Source organism: Ambystoma mexicanum, chromosome 2p, assembly GCF_040938575.1.
Source record: "Ambystoma mexicanum isolate Mex_15411 chromosome 2p, UKY_AmexF1_1, whole genome shotgun sequence".
Classification (NCBI taxonomy): Eukaryota; Metazoa; Chordata; class Amphibia; order Caudata; family Ambystomatidae; genus Ambystoma; species Ambystoma mexicanum.
The window spans coordinates 1133517983-1133535507 of NC_090923.1; the positions used below are offsets into that span (position 1 = coordinate 1133517983).

The following is a 17525-nucleotide window of genomic DNA, read 5'->3' on the forward strand; positions in this document are numbered from 1 at the left end:
TTTAAAAGAAGGTTTATTTTAAAAAGGTTGGGTATTTCCGACACCCCTCGGTAATTTCCGGTAAGATCGGCTATTTCCGTGGTGACTCGCTAATTTCATGACGTTTCTGTTATTTCCGGCCCTTTTCGTCCATTTTCGGACGGTTCCGATTCGCTTCGTTTTCTCCTCGCCGAGGAAAGTGACGTCACGGCCCACCGAGCTTGTAGTGCGGTTGCGCGCTGGCGCGAGGCGGAGGTTGAGCGACGGCACCGGGTAGGAGGCGGAGTCAAAGTGCGTGCGCGAAACGGCGGCGCGCTTCCCACACCGGAAGCGGAAGTGTCCGCGGGAACTGGAGCGGCAGAAGCAAGGCTCCATTGTGCGGGGGGTTTGGGTGAGAAGATGGCGGCCAACATGTACCGGGTGGGGGGTAAGTCATCGAGATATTGAGGGGAGTGCTCTGAACTAACTATGGGAGGGGCGAACGTCATGGGTAAATGAAGGGGGTCATAGGTTCCCAAGTGGGGTTCACCATCAGGCGAGTACTAAAGGTTTGGGATAGGTCACCTTAGGACACTGTTAGGAGAGGATGGAGGAAATGTTCTTAAGATTCTGAGGTATGCAGGTTGTAGAAACAAAGTCATATACTCTTGGTAAAGTGCGTGGAGGATTATAAGGGATAATTCTTAAGAAGGAATCTTAATGCAGCCTAATATTTATTTTAAGAAGATATTGTAACACAAAACACCCAAAAAGCCATTAATGACGTGAACAGGCAACGAGGCCCACCGCCAGTACAGGAAAGGGAATTCAACAAACAGTTCTCTGGAAAGTAGGCTCACGATCCTTGACATACAACTGTAGCCTATATAATGATCTCATATATATGGGCCCAACCCCCTCAAAGATAACTGACACGTAAGAAACTGGATCAATACCCATAAAGTGAATTGCACTCTGTAAGTATTCAGCAGAGCCAGCACCAAGACCCATGAGAAAAAATTGAAGTCCCTAAAGTATACAACTGGAAATGAGTTGGGGAAATTAAGAGAGTTTAACCCACATATAGACTGGAAGCTATTTTTATTTTTATTGTTTTAATGTTATGTTACTTGGCATTTATATAGCGCTCTATATATTATTGGTATGACCTCAGAAGCGCTGGTAGTTTGAACGCCCGCGGGAACCGTAGTTCTGGTCATTAGAAAGTGATAGTGTTGTAGGGTGCGTGGGTGCACCGGATCTGTGTGGAGCTGATGTAATTGCTGGGTGATGGCTGCATTCTAGCGTTAGGTGTGGTGCTGGAGATATCAGTTGGATCTGTGCAGTCTGGTGGGTGGACATCCAGACTGGGCTTCTGGCTGCTTTAGGCCTGAAGGACGTATACGTGAGCAACTAGGCCAGAATGTGCCTGGCTAGTTGCTTTTTTATTAGTGTGATGAGGTGTTCATGGGGTCGTATTTGTATGTGAACAACTAAGCCGAATTAATCGGGGGTATAGCTGTGTTCTAGTTGAATGATGGTGTATAGTAGAGAGTAAGCGTAGTGATGTGATATGATGTTTCTCTTTGGAGCGCCCAACCAGGCACGTGAACAGGATGGCAGGGAACATAGCGAGACACGGACACAGAGACAGGGGGTTGGGCTTGCAGGGGGATACAGATATATAGCAACAGCATGGGGAACAAGAAGGCAGGGTACACAGTGATACACATGTGGGTCATGTTAACATTTACATTGTATTTCTATCCAGATGCGAAGGCTACTGTTCACAGATCCACCCAAGTGTGGGACATGCCAGCATTTGCATTTCCATCTACAAGCGACTCAGGCTAATGTTCACAATCCTTTCAGAAAATACATTTTTACAAGCTATGGAACAAGACTCCAAAAGTGAAAACCACTTCATAAACCAAACCCCGTGAAATGCGCTCACACCTTGGAAATGAGAAACGTTCCCCCAATTAAAATGATATGTTAAAGGTACTTAGCGCACCATCACCAACGAAATTGATCCCCAGGTGCTCTGTTGGATCTGTAAACAAGGAGGGCCGGTAGGGTTAGTCGGGTGGAGGGGGAGTGCGAGAAGTGGTGTGCTGTTGGCGGCTTCAGTTTGGTATACACTGTGCACTGAGCTTTGGTGCGAGTTTCGGACCTCATGAGACCATGTGTGCTGTAGGTGCTGTTTATGTGTTTGTATGTTGTAAAGTGCGTGCGGATTGCTGGATGAGAGATGGTTGTGTGAGTTTTGGGTGGCTTGGCTATACAGAGATTTGAAAATTGGGTTAGTGGGGTCTGTATCCTGGTTCTAATACTTCTTGTTACATTTGAGTTGTATTGTGCGTGTGGTTGGTGCTGATTTCTTATTGGTCGTCTGTAGTGTGTGATGGTGCAGGGGCGGTCCCAACTGTATCCTAATGAGCATTGTATACTGTGATTGGGTGTGTCTAATTTCTCTCCCTCTGGTGTGGAAGCTGAGGTTGGGTGCTCCCTATTCCCTTGCTATCTATTGTGACATTGGTCTGTTGGCGCTTGGTGTGATTCAGGACAAGGGTGATATTGATGAGTCGCAGTCGTCCTGGTACTACCGTCTTGGTTAACCTATGTATTCAGTCTTTGTGTCCTCCCATCATGGCTCTCTCTGTTAGTTATGTTGTAGAGTTTCTTCCTGAGTCTTTTCCCAGTCGATTGCTTGTTATGAATCGGGATCTGTCTGTTCATTCATTGTTGTTTTAGTTATGTGTGTCCCTGTGGGTGGTCTTCTAGTTATGAAGTGAAGAGCCAGGTTTTGGGTTGTTCCTAAATAGTAGGTGGTTTCTTGTGTTGTGCATGTTCTTTGGTAGGTCGTTCCAGAGGATCCTCCTGAGTTTTCTTATATTGTAGGGTTTCGGTTCCAGGCGGATGTTGCTTGATCTGAGCATTATTGTTGGTTGATGTAGGGTGTAATTTGTCTCAGAACTCGGCGCCTTGTTTGTGTATTGCTCTGTGCGCAAGGCACATTGTTTGGAATTTTATTTGTTTTATTGGTAGCCAACGTGGTGTTTTTAGCACAGGTGGTGTTTGCTTCTCAAACTACCCCAAAGAGATCTAGCTGCCGCATTTTGTATGCATTGTAGTTTTTTTAGAAGTCGTTCAGGCATAGACAAGTATAGGCTATTGGCGTAGTCTACTCTGGACATGACAAGTGCGATGATGGTGGTTGTTTTGTTAGCAAATGATATGAACGGTCGGATCCTTTTTGCTGCTCACAGGAGAAAGAACCATTTCTTGAGTAGAGCATTTACTTGTTGCTCTAAGTTGAGATTATTGTCCATCAGGACCCCCAGGTTTTTTTTTTTTTTTTTTACAGTCGCTGGAGGTGCTGGGGTTGTCCTGAGTTCCCTTGGCTAAAGATGAAGTGGTTTTCTCACTTTTTTTTGTGACGATCATTATTTCTGTTTTGCATTGGGTGATTTTGAGGCAGTTGGTGTTCATCCAGATGAATACATCGCAGGGGCAGTTTTCTAGCGTTGAGTTTATTTCTGGCGTGTCTTGTATTTTGAAGATTATTTGTGTCGTTTGCGTAGTTGTAGCAGGTGAGGCCGTGAGTTTTGAATATTTTGATAAGTAGATATAGGTAGATTGTATTGTTTATTTATAGAGCGCACCTGGCTGTTAAGCAACTGGGCGCTTGCAAAAAATAAAATCTTGGGTTACAGGTACATAAATATGTTACATTTCTTCTGTTACAGGATCATATAACAAGCATTTCTTATGTTACAATGTCAGATGACTTACCTATAGGATATGTTACAGTTTCAAGTATTTTACAGTAAATGTACAGAGTATTTTGTACAGTTGAGGCATTTAGCAGTCGTTGGTGTGAAGCCACAGTTTGACGTTAGCTTTGAACACATGGAAGGAGGGGGTGGCTTTGAGAGCGTCAGGGATGGAGTCCCAGAGCTGAGCTGCAAGAACTGGGAAGCTGGATCCACCAGTTCTTTTCAGTTTGAATTTGGGGATTTTGATGCTGTTAGAGAGGGCCTTTCTGATGGGTTGTCCGGACGTGTGCTTTGTGAATTTTTCTGTGATGTATGCAGGTGCTATTAATAATAGCAGGGAAAAGGAGGATCCTTGTGGTACTCCACATGTGTTGTCTCTCGGGTTGGATTTGAAAGGTTTCATCCAAATGGTTTCCGTTCTGTTTGTTTGGAAGGATTTGATCCACAGTTAGGCTGTGTCTGTTATCCCAAGTCCTTCTAATCTCGTTATGAGGATGTCGTGATTAACTGTGTCGAATGCTGCGGATAGGTCTAGAAGTATGAAGGCAGTACTGTTGGCAGAGTCTGCGTTTAATTTTAGGTCGTCCCATATTGAGAGGAGAGCTGATTCCGTTCCTCTCATTGGTCTGAAACCAACTTGTGCCTGGTCTAGTAGGCAGTTCTCTTCTGTGAATTCTTGGTTCGTTTGGTATATGTACGTTTCGAGTAACTTGACTTTGTACGGGATGTTAGAGATGGGTCTGTAGTTGGAGAGGTTCTCTACGTTCCCGCTATATTTTTGAGTAGTGGCCTGATGTACGCTGATTTGAAGGCTTGTGGCACTTTTCGAGTCACGATTGAAAGGTTGAAGTTCCTATGATATTCCATGGGAGTTCCTTGTTTAAGAATTGATTTCTATATGTCCGGGCAGTTATGGGTCCTCAGGAGAACCAGAGTTGTTGCTTTGATTTACCAGTTTGACAAATGTCTCCATAGATATTTCGGGAAAGTATCATAGTTTGTTCCTGTGTTCCTCCCTAGGTTAGGTAGGGATCGTGGTATGAACGGGTGGTCTGCTTTGTATGGTACGTTGGATGCTGATTTTGTTTTTGAAGTGGTTTGCTAGGTCTTTGCATAGTTTCGTTGAAGGAATTGGTGTATTATTGCAGCCCGGTGGGTTTTTTATTTCATTTATGATTTTGAAGAGTTCTTTTTGAGTTTTTGGTGCTTCGACGATTCGGTTGTCATAGTTTCCTCTTCCTTTTTTGCATTTCCTTTTTCGTATGCACGGTTATGTTGTAGGAATTTCAGCTTATTCGCAGTGTTTTTTTTTTTCTCCAATCTGGTTCTAGTCTTCGGTTTTTCTTTTCATGGTGCTGAGTAGTGGGGTGAACCATTTTGCCATTGCTCTTTTATGAGAATGAGTGAAAAGTTTTTCTTTTGCGATGTTGACGATACTTGTGGAGCAGGGCTACTTTTTTATCCAGGTCTGCTTCTAACATTAATGTTGGGTGCAGTTTGCTGAGCTCCAGGAGTTCAATTAGGTTGGAGTTTTTGATGGTTTCCCAGTTTCTTCCCATGGTGGTCGGTGTTTTGTCTAGTTGCCTATTTACTGAAGAGGTTATTTTGATTACGAAGGGAATGATGAGGTGGTCCCTCCAGAGTGTTTGAATTGAGGGTGCTGTGGTAATGAGTTCTTCGCTCGCAATGATTGAGTCAAGTGTATGCCCTGCTGAGTGGGTTGCTCCTTTGACCAGTTGTTGTAGATTCATTGCTGCTAGTTGGCTGGTTAGAGATTTTTGTGTGGTTGTTTCTTCTTCGAACCAGACGTTGAAATCTCTGAGGACGATCAGGTGATTGTGTTTGATGGCCAGGATGGTTATTGCTTCCATGAATGCGTCTGCGAAGGTTGCTTCATAGGTTGGTGGTCTGTATATCAGTGTGAATTTCCGGTTTGTTTTGGGGTTTACTGATAGATGCATGATTAAGGATTCACGTTTATCAATGTTTTACTGATAGATGCATGATTAAGGATTCACGTTTATCAATGTTTAGTGGGTCTCCCAATTTGATAGCTAGGTGTTCCTTGTGGGTGATTGGCAGCCCCCCCTCTTTTGGTTTTTCTGTTTGCTTGGACGCATTTAAAGTTTTCAGGTAGGCAGTTGTTGAGGGTGATCTTGTAATTGTCGTCTAGCCATGTTTCTGTTACAAATAGGATGTCAATCCCTCCGTTGCAAAGGAGATCGAATATTTCGGAGGCATGTTTGGACATTGACCTTGCATTGATTACATTGCAATGGATCTCTTTGGTGTGGAGTTGTTCCTTGTTTTGGTTTGCAGTTGTTCGGTCGCAGTGGATCTGTATTGTTGTTGATTGGATGAGGATCAGCGAGGGCTGTATCTTCATTGGGGCGGTCTGCTAGATTGAATGCTTGGCTGTCCAATACCGGTGCTTCCCTATTCATGCCGATTGGTTGAAGATCAGCGCATGCTTCTTCTTCATTGAATCGGTCCGTTAGGTTAATGGTTGGGTTGTTGGTTATTAGTACTTCGTTGTTTTGTCCGGTGTTCAGTGGGTGTTGGTGGTGCCTTTCTATTTTGTGATGTATGGGGTTATGCTCCATAAACCCATACCCTAGGAGGTAGGATCAGGCTGGAGCCCATAAAGTGCAGCACAAAATATGAGACGATGACCCCTTGCTCAAAAAAGTGTAATTCATCCATGCTATCACATGGGCATGTTTGTGTTTTGTCAGATGAAGGGTGTAGTTTCAAGTGCATGTGATTGAGGCTGCCAGGAGCCTTATGATTATTTCGAGCTCTCAGCGATATATGCAGCCTGCTCAGTGTTCCTTAGCTCCTTTTTTTATTTTTATTTTTTTTATTTTTCAGCCCTCTTTTTGATTTGTTTCCTGCTGTGACAACAAGTAAAGGAAGTTGAAGCATAATGCTCGCCTCCGGTCTTGCCATAGAATCTGCATAATTTCCTCTATTTCCCCCCAAACCCCCATCTGTTTTGATCCCATTACCATGAGTGAGAAACAGTGTTATATATGTGCCGAAATTGCGACTCCTGGTGAGGAGCTGGAACTAGCTTCCTGGTATCCGTTTTCCTCTGAGAAATTAATGATTGAGACTCAGGAGCTAGTAATGTAAAGTCTCATGAATGAGTTCTTGCACAGATATCTTTAATGGATACCTTGAAAAATGGGAAGTTCCTGATGATTACACAGATTGAAAACACATGTTTAATATTGAGTGAGCCACTTTGGACTGCCTAAAGGCGGTGGATCATGCTTTTATTTTCATTTTACTGCTGGCTGCTTCTATTGATTCTTCCCAACTTCTTTGCAAGTTGCTCTGCATTTCTTTCTCTTTTTATTGCTTTCCATTGTATTTCCTATTTACATTTCTTTTTTTTAAGTTCTTCTATCTGGCTGTTGCCTCTCATTTACTTATTACCCATCTTGACACTATTTCCGTAACTGTCACTTCATCTGTTTTTACTGAATCAAACTGTTGCTCTCTTTACTGACACGTTTTAATATGTTGCCACATTATTTTCTTTGCTCACTCACTCTTTAGCTTTTTGTGCTGCAGAATGAGGCGCTAATTAATACTTGTGTCCGCAAATCTATAGTTTACATTATATGTAAACTATAACTGTGTCTGGTACATATCACAGTGTTCTAAATAACTTCGAGCTATTTAGCTGCTGCATCTAGCTTAACACAAACACTGGAGGCTCATTCATTTCACTAAATGGATGCCTCCTAGTGCTTGAAATGTTTGACTTTGAGCATTATTTCCTCAAAATTTTACATAGGAACTTTCTTCAAAAATATTTTTTATATACATTTATTATGGCCCATCTTTTGAGACAATACAATTTTTGAGTGAACTTCCCTTTGACTTTGAGTGTTTGAGAATGTTTATAAAGATGAATTGGGACACACACAAACATAATGGATCATACATAATGGCCAACACATTCGTGTGCATCTCATGTGGACGTGAAATTTGTAGTGCGCTGTGGACCTGCTCCTGCTTCCCCAGTGGAAGTACTCGACGAGTGTTGTGAAATGGTGGTATAGTGTGTTGTAAGGTTAATTTGTAATGGGGTGAGCTTTATATGGGTTAGTAGCTTACCACTTTTTGTCTTAGTGGTAGTACGTTCACAAAGGCATATGTGTTTCACTGTTGAGTCAGTATGGAGTGTGTCAGTGTGCTCATTCCACGGCTTTCTTGTTTGTTCCACAGTTCTTAGTTTGTATTGTTGTGGGGAGCATTCAGTGCGTATGATGGTGCATTTATTTGTTTTATGCAGGTCTTTGTTGGTGATGGTGTCAGTTTGTGTGGCATACATTTGCATGTGTCGTTAGGGTTTGTGTGGTCTTGCATGCATTCATTCCGCTGTTTGATGTTTTATTTAATTTCATTTGCTGAATACCATCATGTTTGTATTTATCTGTTCATGCAGCACTTAGATGTTTTGTTCTGTTGTCTCATGTTGGTAAGCTCCACTTTTCTGGTGTTTTTGTCAGTTTGTTCTGCTCTTTGGTGCTTGGTTGGAGTCACTCTGAACCTGTGCATGCAACTATATATTGAACATTCTATTTCTCTTTAAAAATAGAATATCGAGCTTGACTTCGTTTCAATTTTTTGCGGCACTTTATAGGTGTATTCTGGACTTACTATTGCACTTTACAGTGTGTATTGAATATGTATTTAGTATTTGTTAATTGAGTGTTTTTATTAAGTTTAGATTTTTTTATGTCTCATAAATAAAGGTATTTGTTACATGTTTAGAAATTTGTCATTGTATTGTTAAAAACCACGAATAATTATTTTATGACTTGTATTTTGTATTCAGTTCCTCTTTGTATTTAGGCTAGCTACCGTAGAATAGTATTTGTACATGAGTATTTATTTTTGTGCCGATATGCCACAAACCTCCAAATAATTGGCTGAAAAGTTGTCTTAAATTCGTACTAATCATAGAGTTGATGCTACACCATCGCACTGCACAACAGAGCTAATGTGTGCGATATGCCCCTGTTGCTTTGGCTTGCAAGCAAGCTCTCCTGGTCCAACAGGTTTAGTTACTTTATTATTGAGGTTTTATACTGTGCCAAAACACCACTGTAGAGGTCTCAAAGCGCCTATCCTTGTCTAAGACTTTAGGGTGTATTGTGTCCCACTCCAGGGATGGAGATGAATAATGGAAGGGAGAATGAACTGAAGATGAGTGGAGAGATGAAAACAATTGAATTGTCAATGTAAAGTCTGGTTGCATGATGTGCTAAATGCAAAGTTGCCGGTATGCCAGCAGCTACTCTGCATTAATGGCCCTTAGACTCATTGATGCAAAAATGTGTGAGATTTAGTCTGTATAACATTGACACATATATTGAGGGCCATTATGCAGGATACATCTGCAGCATCTTCTTGTGCCCTTTCAAACAAATTGCTGGGAGGTCCACTGCCCAATTTAAGGTTAAACTCCTCACTTAGGAGCAAAATATTCTTTGGATGTATAGTATCTAAAAAAGTCACGTGTCTGAAATAAAGTATCGATTCCTTTGGGGGGACGTTATAAAAATGAAACAGAAGATTATGCTCGGAGAGAAACTTTACCCTTACAATAGCTATGTTTGGTGAATTGCGTTGAAGGACCTCAGTGGATCCTCCAATTGAGACAGATATTCGGGTGCTTAAGCCGCCCGAGTTTCTTCCTCTTTTATTCTTATTTGCTTGTGTATATTACAGGGTGAATCCACTCGTGTTTTCATGTAGTACACCACATTTCCTTAAAACAATTATCAAAAGTCTATAACCATGCCTCTACATTCAAGCTTATCCTGGACCCCTGCACTAATCCATGATCAAATTCCCCAAATAGTCTCATGCTGCTATGAGAGTTGGCTCCCTTTAATGCGACTTCATGAAGCAGGTGTACAGAAGAGTAAGATACTGTTAGTCGATCAATGTCCCTCTCCCTTCCTTCCTTGCCCCCCCCCTCGGCTTTCATGTCTGAATTCTCTCCGATCACTCCATCTGAAATTCTCTCCTCCTATCCAAATCCCTCACTACTGCCGCCCCCTCTGATCCCATCCCTTCCATTCTTATTCCCAAGGTCTACCTCCTTCTTCAATACTGTCTTTCTATGGCTACCTTCCCTACTGCCTTCAAACATGCCACTATTATCCCTATCCTTAAAAAAGCTTTCTGCCAATCCACATTGTGTCCAACGTTCGCCCTATATCACTTCTACCTTTCCTCTCTAAGCTACTCGAACGTCTTGCCTATTCTCAACTCTCGACCTTGATCTCTAACCTCTCTCCTTCCCCCCTCTCAATCTGGCTTCTGACCCAAACACTCCACTGAATCTGCCCTCAACTATGTCCTGAGCTCTCTCCTCACCGCTTGCTATGCTAAGCAATCCTCAAACCTTTTCCTCCTTGACTTCTCTGCTGCTTTTGACACTGTCGATCACCCCCTACTTCTCAACACTCTTTGCTCCTTTGGCTTCAAAGACTCAGTTCTCAACTGGCTCGCCTCTTACCTCTCCAATCACTCATTCGTCGTTTCTTGGGGTAGTCCTACCTCCTCCACCTTACCTCTAAACTATGGTGTTCCCCAAGGTTCAGTCCTCGGGGCCCTTCTTATTCTCTCTTTATACTTCTCTTCTCGCTCCTCATCTCCTCTTTTGGAATCTCTCACCATTTCTATGCTGATGACACTCAACTGTTCCTCTCCTTCTCTTCCTTCACCCCAGACCTTCATCTTAAACTCTCCTCCTGTCTCTCTGCCATTAAAAACTGGATGTCATCGCATTCTCTCTCTCTCTCTCATTCTCTCTCTCACTCAAAATACGGACAAAACTGAAGTCCTTTTCTTCCCTCCCAACACACTTCCTCCTCCCTCCTTCCATTCTTTTCCACCCATGCAAGGAATCTACTTTGACTCTTCCCTGTCTTTCACTTACCACATTTCCCTCAATACTCGCTCTTGTCGCTTTCATCTCTTTAATATCCATGAAGTCTGTTCTTCTCTCACTTTTCCATGCTACTAAACTCTTAATCTCTTCCCTCATCTTTCCTCGCCTCTTCTACTGTTCCTCTATCTTTTCCGGTCTCCCCATCTCTCATCTCGCCCCTCTTAAATCCCTTTACCACTCCGCCGTCCGCACTCTGTCTTCTCTCTCCCTATGAGTCCATCTCCAATTCACTTGCCAACCTAGGCTGGCTTCCCTTCCACTCCCAACTTAAATACCACTTCCTTTGTCTTGTTTTTAAATCTCTTCATGACCTTGCCCCTCCTTACCTCTCCTCTTTCTATGCCCCCTCTCGCTCTCTACGCTCCGCTGATCACTTTTTACTCTGTCCCCCCCCTGTGCCTCCTTGTTTCCGCTCTTTCCAACTCCTTGCCCCCTTACATTGGAACTTGCTCCTTTTCTCTATCCGCTCCATCTCCACATATTCCTCCTTCCGTTCCTCCTTAAAAACACTCCTTCTGCACTCCCCTCCCTGACTCTTCTCCCCTTCCTCCTCTTCTTTCCCCTCCACCTTCCTGTTCCATTACCTCTTCCTGTCTCCCCCCCTTGACTTCTACCGTCCCCTCTACTCCCTCCCCCCTTTTCTTCCTTCCCATACCTCTCCTCTTCTCTCCCTTCCCAAATGCAAATTGTTCTACATGCTGTTTTTCTGGTTTGAATCATGTTTATTTTATTTCTTCTGTGTTCCATGTTTAATGTATTTTGGTTGTTATGCTGTAAAGCGCTTTGTTGTAAAGCGCTATATAAATGATAAAATACAAATGCAAAATACCTCCTCCCCACCCACCCCACAAGCATTGTTTTTCAAAGGGACCAATCCATGCTACTTGTTGGCAAAACAGAATAAAGATTAATGTTCTTTGACAGCCAGTTGGCAGATTTCCTGAGTAGCCCTGATTATTCTCCCTTGTCATAGAGGGCAAACCGGGGTATTTATCAAGGCCAGCACAACAGTCGATCTGTCAACCCCGAGTGGGGGTAATATTAATTCCTCCTGCCTACAAGGAGTTCAGTCAGGGTTTTTAATCATGCCCCGTGCTGTCCCCTTCCCATGACTTCTGTTCTCTTCCGCATGGGTACATCTCATACTTCTCCCCTGGTGCAGTCATGCAGGTGACGAGTGTCCTTTTCCTTTCCTCTTGCCGCCACATTGCTGTGAAGATAGGGCAGCACCTATGACACATCAGATCTTTAGATCTTATTACATCTTTAGGTGGTTTTGCCAAATCCCCAAGGGACGGATTGCATCTCTTCTCCAACTCCTCACGCCAGTTTAACAAGGTGATAACTCTTCCTTTAAGGGTACTAATAGATCAATTGGTTTGATATATAGCCTCCTTTATGTGGTCAGTAACACATATTAAGTGGTTGGTTCTGCTCAGTAAAATCACCTGTACACAACCTTACAGAGAAGGGGTATATTGAACACTTTTGCTCCCTAAAAATAGTTAAAATAATTAAAAAAAAGAAAAACATGGAGTAAAAATACTCCCAACAAAAATAGGAAATGGACATGTAAGAGCATGCCCCGCGGCTTTCCTCCCACCCAGTTCAATGGGTATATTTGGACCAGTAGTGTACATAGTGCCCAAGGAGGGGGGAAAAGGCTGTTATCGCAGGATTCGTAATTGCTCTGCGCTATTTAGCACCTGCTTCTAACCCAGGAGAGCCTAATTAGCTTAAAAACAACAATGGCCGCCAGCTGGTGCATTGCAAACATGCATATGCTAACTTTGACTATTTGAGAATGTACATAAAGAAGAATTGGGACACATTTCAATATAATGGATCAACCATTTTGGGTAAAACGTTTACGTGTGCATCTCCTGTGGAAGTTAGATTTGCAGTGAGCTGGGACTTGCTTCTGCTTCCCGAGAGGTAGCTCTTGCCTGCTGGATGATGTCCGATACATATGAGCTGGTTTTACTTCCCGTGCATTAAATCTGAATTTGCAAATATGTATCACTGCCTGATATGGAGAGGTAAAATATTCTTTTATGTGCATGAATATGGTGTGAGGAAATATATTTATTACGAAAATATTTGTTTCACAGTTAAAACATTTTTACTCGTTTTTATAAAACAGTCCCATTGGCATTTGGAATGGGACTCTTATTTATTTTTTTAATTTTATTTTTACTCCCTAAAACATCATTTTGCTCTTAATTTTAATAAATAGTGAGTAAACTACTCCGAGTTCAAAATCTTATCTGGAGCAATGCTTGCGCACCCTCCCACCTTCTCCTTTTGTCAGTCAAATCAAGGCTTAAGTCCCCTTCCTTGCAAGTAAACGAGAAGTGAGAGGGGATGTCCTGGTGCTGTGTAATATCTGGTACATTTACACCCCCAAGTACTCTGATGTGTATCTCCACTCTTGCTAGAAGGTTGCCTACCTTCCAGCTGGTGTGGGTCCCTTCGGTTAACTTGAGCCATATGGTCTTGGCTAAAGCTTCCATTGCTACTATTGGGCAACCGTGTATCCGATACATGAACTTGGTTCATTTCCTGTAATCCCATCATGGGTGCCTTTATGCTGAAGCACTCAAAATTCACGCAAGGTTTGAGTGGAGATAATAGCTGCATTCATGGTTAATCTGGCTGTTCTGAGTAAACCTACCCCAAGCCCCTTTAGTGACACCCCATCTGCTGTGTGCAGGATATTTGGGAGATTCACAATTAGAGATTTGCACCTACCACAGTATATACGGCCGTGGTAATGGGTTTGTTCTTCTTCTTGCCTGAGGTAACCACATTGTGGCCTTTCGCTTTGGCATAGTCTTCAATATAGGTCGCCACTCTGCCACACAAATCGGTTACGGGGAGCAGAAAGCAATACCAGTTACCCATAGGCCCACTACCCCATCATACCGAAACGTTAAAATCAGTCCAGATAAATCCTGGTGCAGCAGCCTAAAACATATGTGCTGCTACCTTACCACCTTGCTGCCTTTCAACCTAATCACCCTACCTTCTCCCTTCCAGGTCCGTAAACCTCCCGGGAGCCTCCCAGCACCTCTTTGGTCCTCCAGCCTGATACCAGTAACCACAGATCACTACTCCACTGCTGGTTCGATAGTAAGGAACCCTAGGGCATCAGACAGCTTCACATCGCACAAGTGTGCTCACGCTATGTCCAACCACTTCCGACAGCGTGTCCAACAAGCGCAAAGGGATCTTTCAAGATATAAAACATTTCAGCAATTGTCTGCAATACTGTAATCGCCTAAATGCAATAGTAGTGCAGTTAACACTTAGACTTGAATTGGAAGAGCCACACTGGGATGTTATAAATGTAACACTATTTATTACAATGCTAAACAAATTTTATTTATTAGCTATTTGTAAGGCGCCTATACAGCAAATGGTGTTTCAAGGCACCACAAGATAAAAAGGGGGGTGGTGGGAACAAGGGAGAAAGATAACAATAATGGCCCTACTGATTGGTCACTAAGTCTGCAGTATGACCGCAGTTGGGTCAATCATACGAGGAATACACAAATTCATTTTTGGCTATGCTTGTATAACTTGTATGCTATAAAAATTGTTTTGTAGCCAAATGCTACTCACCAGCACCGAAGTGCGCAATTAAGAAACATTAAATGGTAAATGATGCTTTATTAAAAAAGCCTCCGGCAGTATATAACTGTCTGTGGTCAGTGTATGAAGGTAATCTTAAATTGCATGAGTATAAGGCAACTTCAACACCAGTGTCCTCCAGACAGGGTTTTGCTCTCTTTTTCTATGGTATAAGAATTATACCGCATACTTCATTTTTGAATTCACCCTCCATTAGGACATTTGAAGGGTTACTCCAGGGCTAACCTATCATAGACACTATTGAGATTTTTTTTAGATACAAGATTTAAAGTATGTGAAGTTGTCAAGTGAAAGGGACTGTCTTTGCTCCATATCCTTGTTTAGACCTTTTGTCCTTCCACTCGGGGGCCGCCCTCTAGTTTTCTACCTACTAGGCCTTGTTACTTTCAGTTTGTACGAGAGCGAGAAGGGGGAGTTGCCAGTCTGCGTAGATGCAAAGTGCTAGGTGGGATGGGGAGGTGCTGGGTAAGGGGGAGAGAGTGAAAGGGAGCACAACTGGGGGGGGCACCGGGGCTAGGCAGTGGTTACATGTGATTTCATCAAGTCCCAAAATAACGAATGCAATTACAACGAATTCTAAAACAAATCCCTTTTTTGTTGCCTTTGACGGTGTGGGGGGCTTTGAGGGTCGCCCTCAAAGCCCCTCCCTTTTTTCTAATACTCCCCTTCCCCCAAAATCACTATTACCACTCCAACCCCATTTTTATTTTTCTCGACTGTATAGCTGACCCTGCGACACTATCATTGAATCCAACCAACCATGTGCCTGGACAGACCACCACCTAATTACATTCAGCATCCCAACTAGAATCATCCACACCAGCACAGATAGTACACCTGCCACCACCACAAGAAATAAGCACAACATAACCTGTGCTAAATTACTCCCACTTATCCTCCCCGTTCTTAATGATCTCTCATCCTGTTGCTCTGATCCCACAGTCTTGGTAGACATGTACAATCAGACAATGCTGAAAGACCTTGATATTATTTCACCCGCCAAACTCAGAAAACCCAAACCCCGGGCCCCCCTCAACTCGTGGTTCACGCCACTGCTGAGAAACCTACGCAAGGAAAAAAGGACCCTCGAATCACGCTGGAAAAGTAATCCAACGTAAGCTAATAAAGCTTGTACTCTGTTAGCTACTCTAAATTACAAAGAAGCCATACTCCAGGCTAAAAAAGAGACGTACAACAAACGTATTGAAACAGCCCAATCTAACACTAAGGAGCTATTCAGAATCTTAAAGGAACTGGAATCCCCTGCCACTCCACCAGACTCCTGTCCTAAAGACAGCACTTGGTGTGCAAACATTCAAAAGGCCCTCCTTGGAAAATTTGCCACCCTCCAAAATAAAATCAAAGATAAAAAATAAGTCTGTCGGACAGCCTGCACCACAAACACCTCTGGTTAACATTAACGCCAACCCTGAATCCGTGAAACCATTCAGCTTCACACCCCTCTCCATCATCGAAGTTGAACACATTATCAATAACCTTAAACCTTCCATTTGTCAGGGTGACTCATGCCCTGCCTCCATTATCAAAGAGGCCTCGCATAACCTAGCGCCCTCTATCACCACACTCATAAACTCCTCATTCAACTAAGGAATTGTCCCGGACAACCTCAAGGATGTCTAGGTTACCCCTCTCCTTAAAAATCCCACTTTGGATGCTAATATACCCACTGATTACCATGGTCCCTTTCCTCTTAAAAATTCTGGATCGTGCTGCTTACTTGCAGATCCAAGATTACTTGGAAACTAATAAACTCCTGGTACTGAGGCAATCTGGTTCCGTCTGCGATACAGAACTGAAACTGCTCTATTAGACCTCAAAACCCAGATTGAAGACCTAAAAGATGAGGGTAAATTGGCCACTCCTACTCTTGGCTCTCTCTTCGGCTTTCGATTTAGTAAATCACCAAATCCTATGCCGCCACCTCAAAACCGCAGCCCACTTGTCGGACAAACCCCAGCCCGGATCACTTCCTTCCTTGCTAAAAGGTCCATGAGGGTCTTCTCCCCTACCGCCACCGCTGATCCCTCACTAGTCACTTGTGGTGTCCCTCAAGGATCATGTGTTTTCCAGACACTCTACAATGTGTTTACAAAACCCCTTTTCGACATTTTGGATTATCTGGGTGTCACTTATACGAACTACGCCGATGACACCCAGATACTTATCCCTATCACAGGCGACCACAAAGCCGATTCGCTAGCCATTAACGCCATTCACCAAGTCATCCAGGCATGGGTGGCCCAACACGAACTGTGCTTGAATGATGAAAAGACTGAGCTTCTCATCCTTGGCTCCCACCAAAGACTCAGTAAACTAGATGCATCGTTTAAATCTTTCACCATTGATGGTAACACCATTAAAGTGGCTAAAGACGCCAAAACGCTTGGAATCTACATCGACTCCACTCTCTCATTAGCTAGGCAAACCAATGCAGGATAATCGGCTGCCTCCTACACATGCAAGCTTATCACAGCTTGCTGTCATTTCCTATCTCCAGCCAGCTGCACTACACTAGCCAGGACCTTGGTCCTAACCAAAATTGATTATTGTAATGCCCTCTACCTGGGCACCAACCAATGTAACATTAAAAAGTTACAAATCATTCAAAACAATGCTATTAGAGCGGCTCTTAACTTACCCAGGAACCTCCATATTTCTGACACCAGACGGAGTCTTCACTGGCTTTCAGTCTCCCAAAGAATCTCTTAAAGCACTTGCACTCACAAAAGCCTCGCCAACCAAGCCCCCAGCTACCTAGCCAGTAGATTCACACCACACACATCCGCGAGACCACTAAGAAGTGCTCAAACCAACTGCCTTGCTATTCCGTGCTTCAACCTCCAGAGATCTGGTGGTCGTAGCTTCCCGGTCCTAGCCTCGAAACTATGGCACTCACTACCTAATCCTCTCAGAGCTGAACCTACCTTCCCGGCCTTCAAGCGCATCAAAACCTGGCTGTCTGCCCAAGACCTGACTTGACCATGCGCCCATATGCAACAACTTTACTGTTAACAGCCCTTTGTTATATCCTTTACTGTAATCTGTACATGTACTGTATTTCTTTTATAACTTTTATATTTTTGTATGTGTATTTTCTCTCCTGATGCAATGCCTATATATTGTATATTTCTCCT

At 43.2% G+C, this 17525-nt stretch overlaps 1 protein-coding gene across 2 annotated transcripts in view; it reads left to right on the forward strand.

Annotated features, from left to right (window-relative positions):
• The first annotated feature begins 234 nt into the window (after positions 1–234).
• MTA2 (metastasis associated 1 family member 2) overlaps positions 235–17525 on the forward strand; it is a 612090-nt gene continuing 594799 nt past the window's right edge. For both annotated transcript variants that reach the window (XM_069645193.1, XM_069645194.1), the window contains exon 1: positions 235–406. In XM_069645193.1, the coding sequence (XP_069501294.1) occupies positions 379–406 (28 nt within the window). In that variant the 5' untranslated portion in view covers positions 235–378. The remainder of the gene's footprint in view (positions 407–17525) is intronic.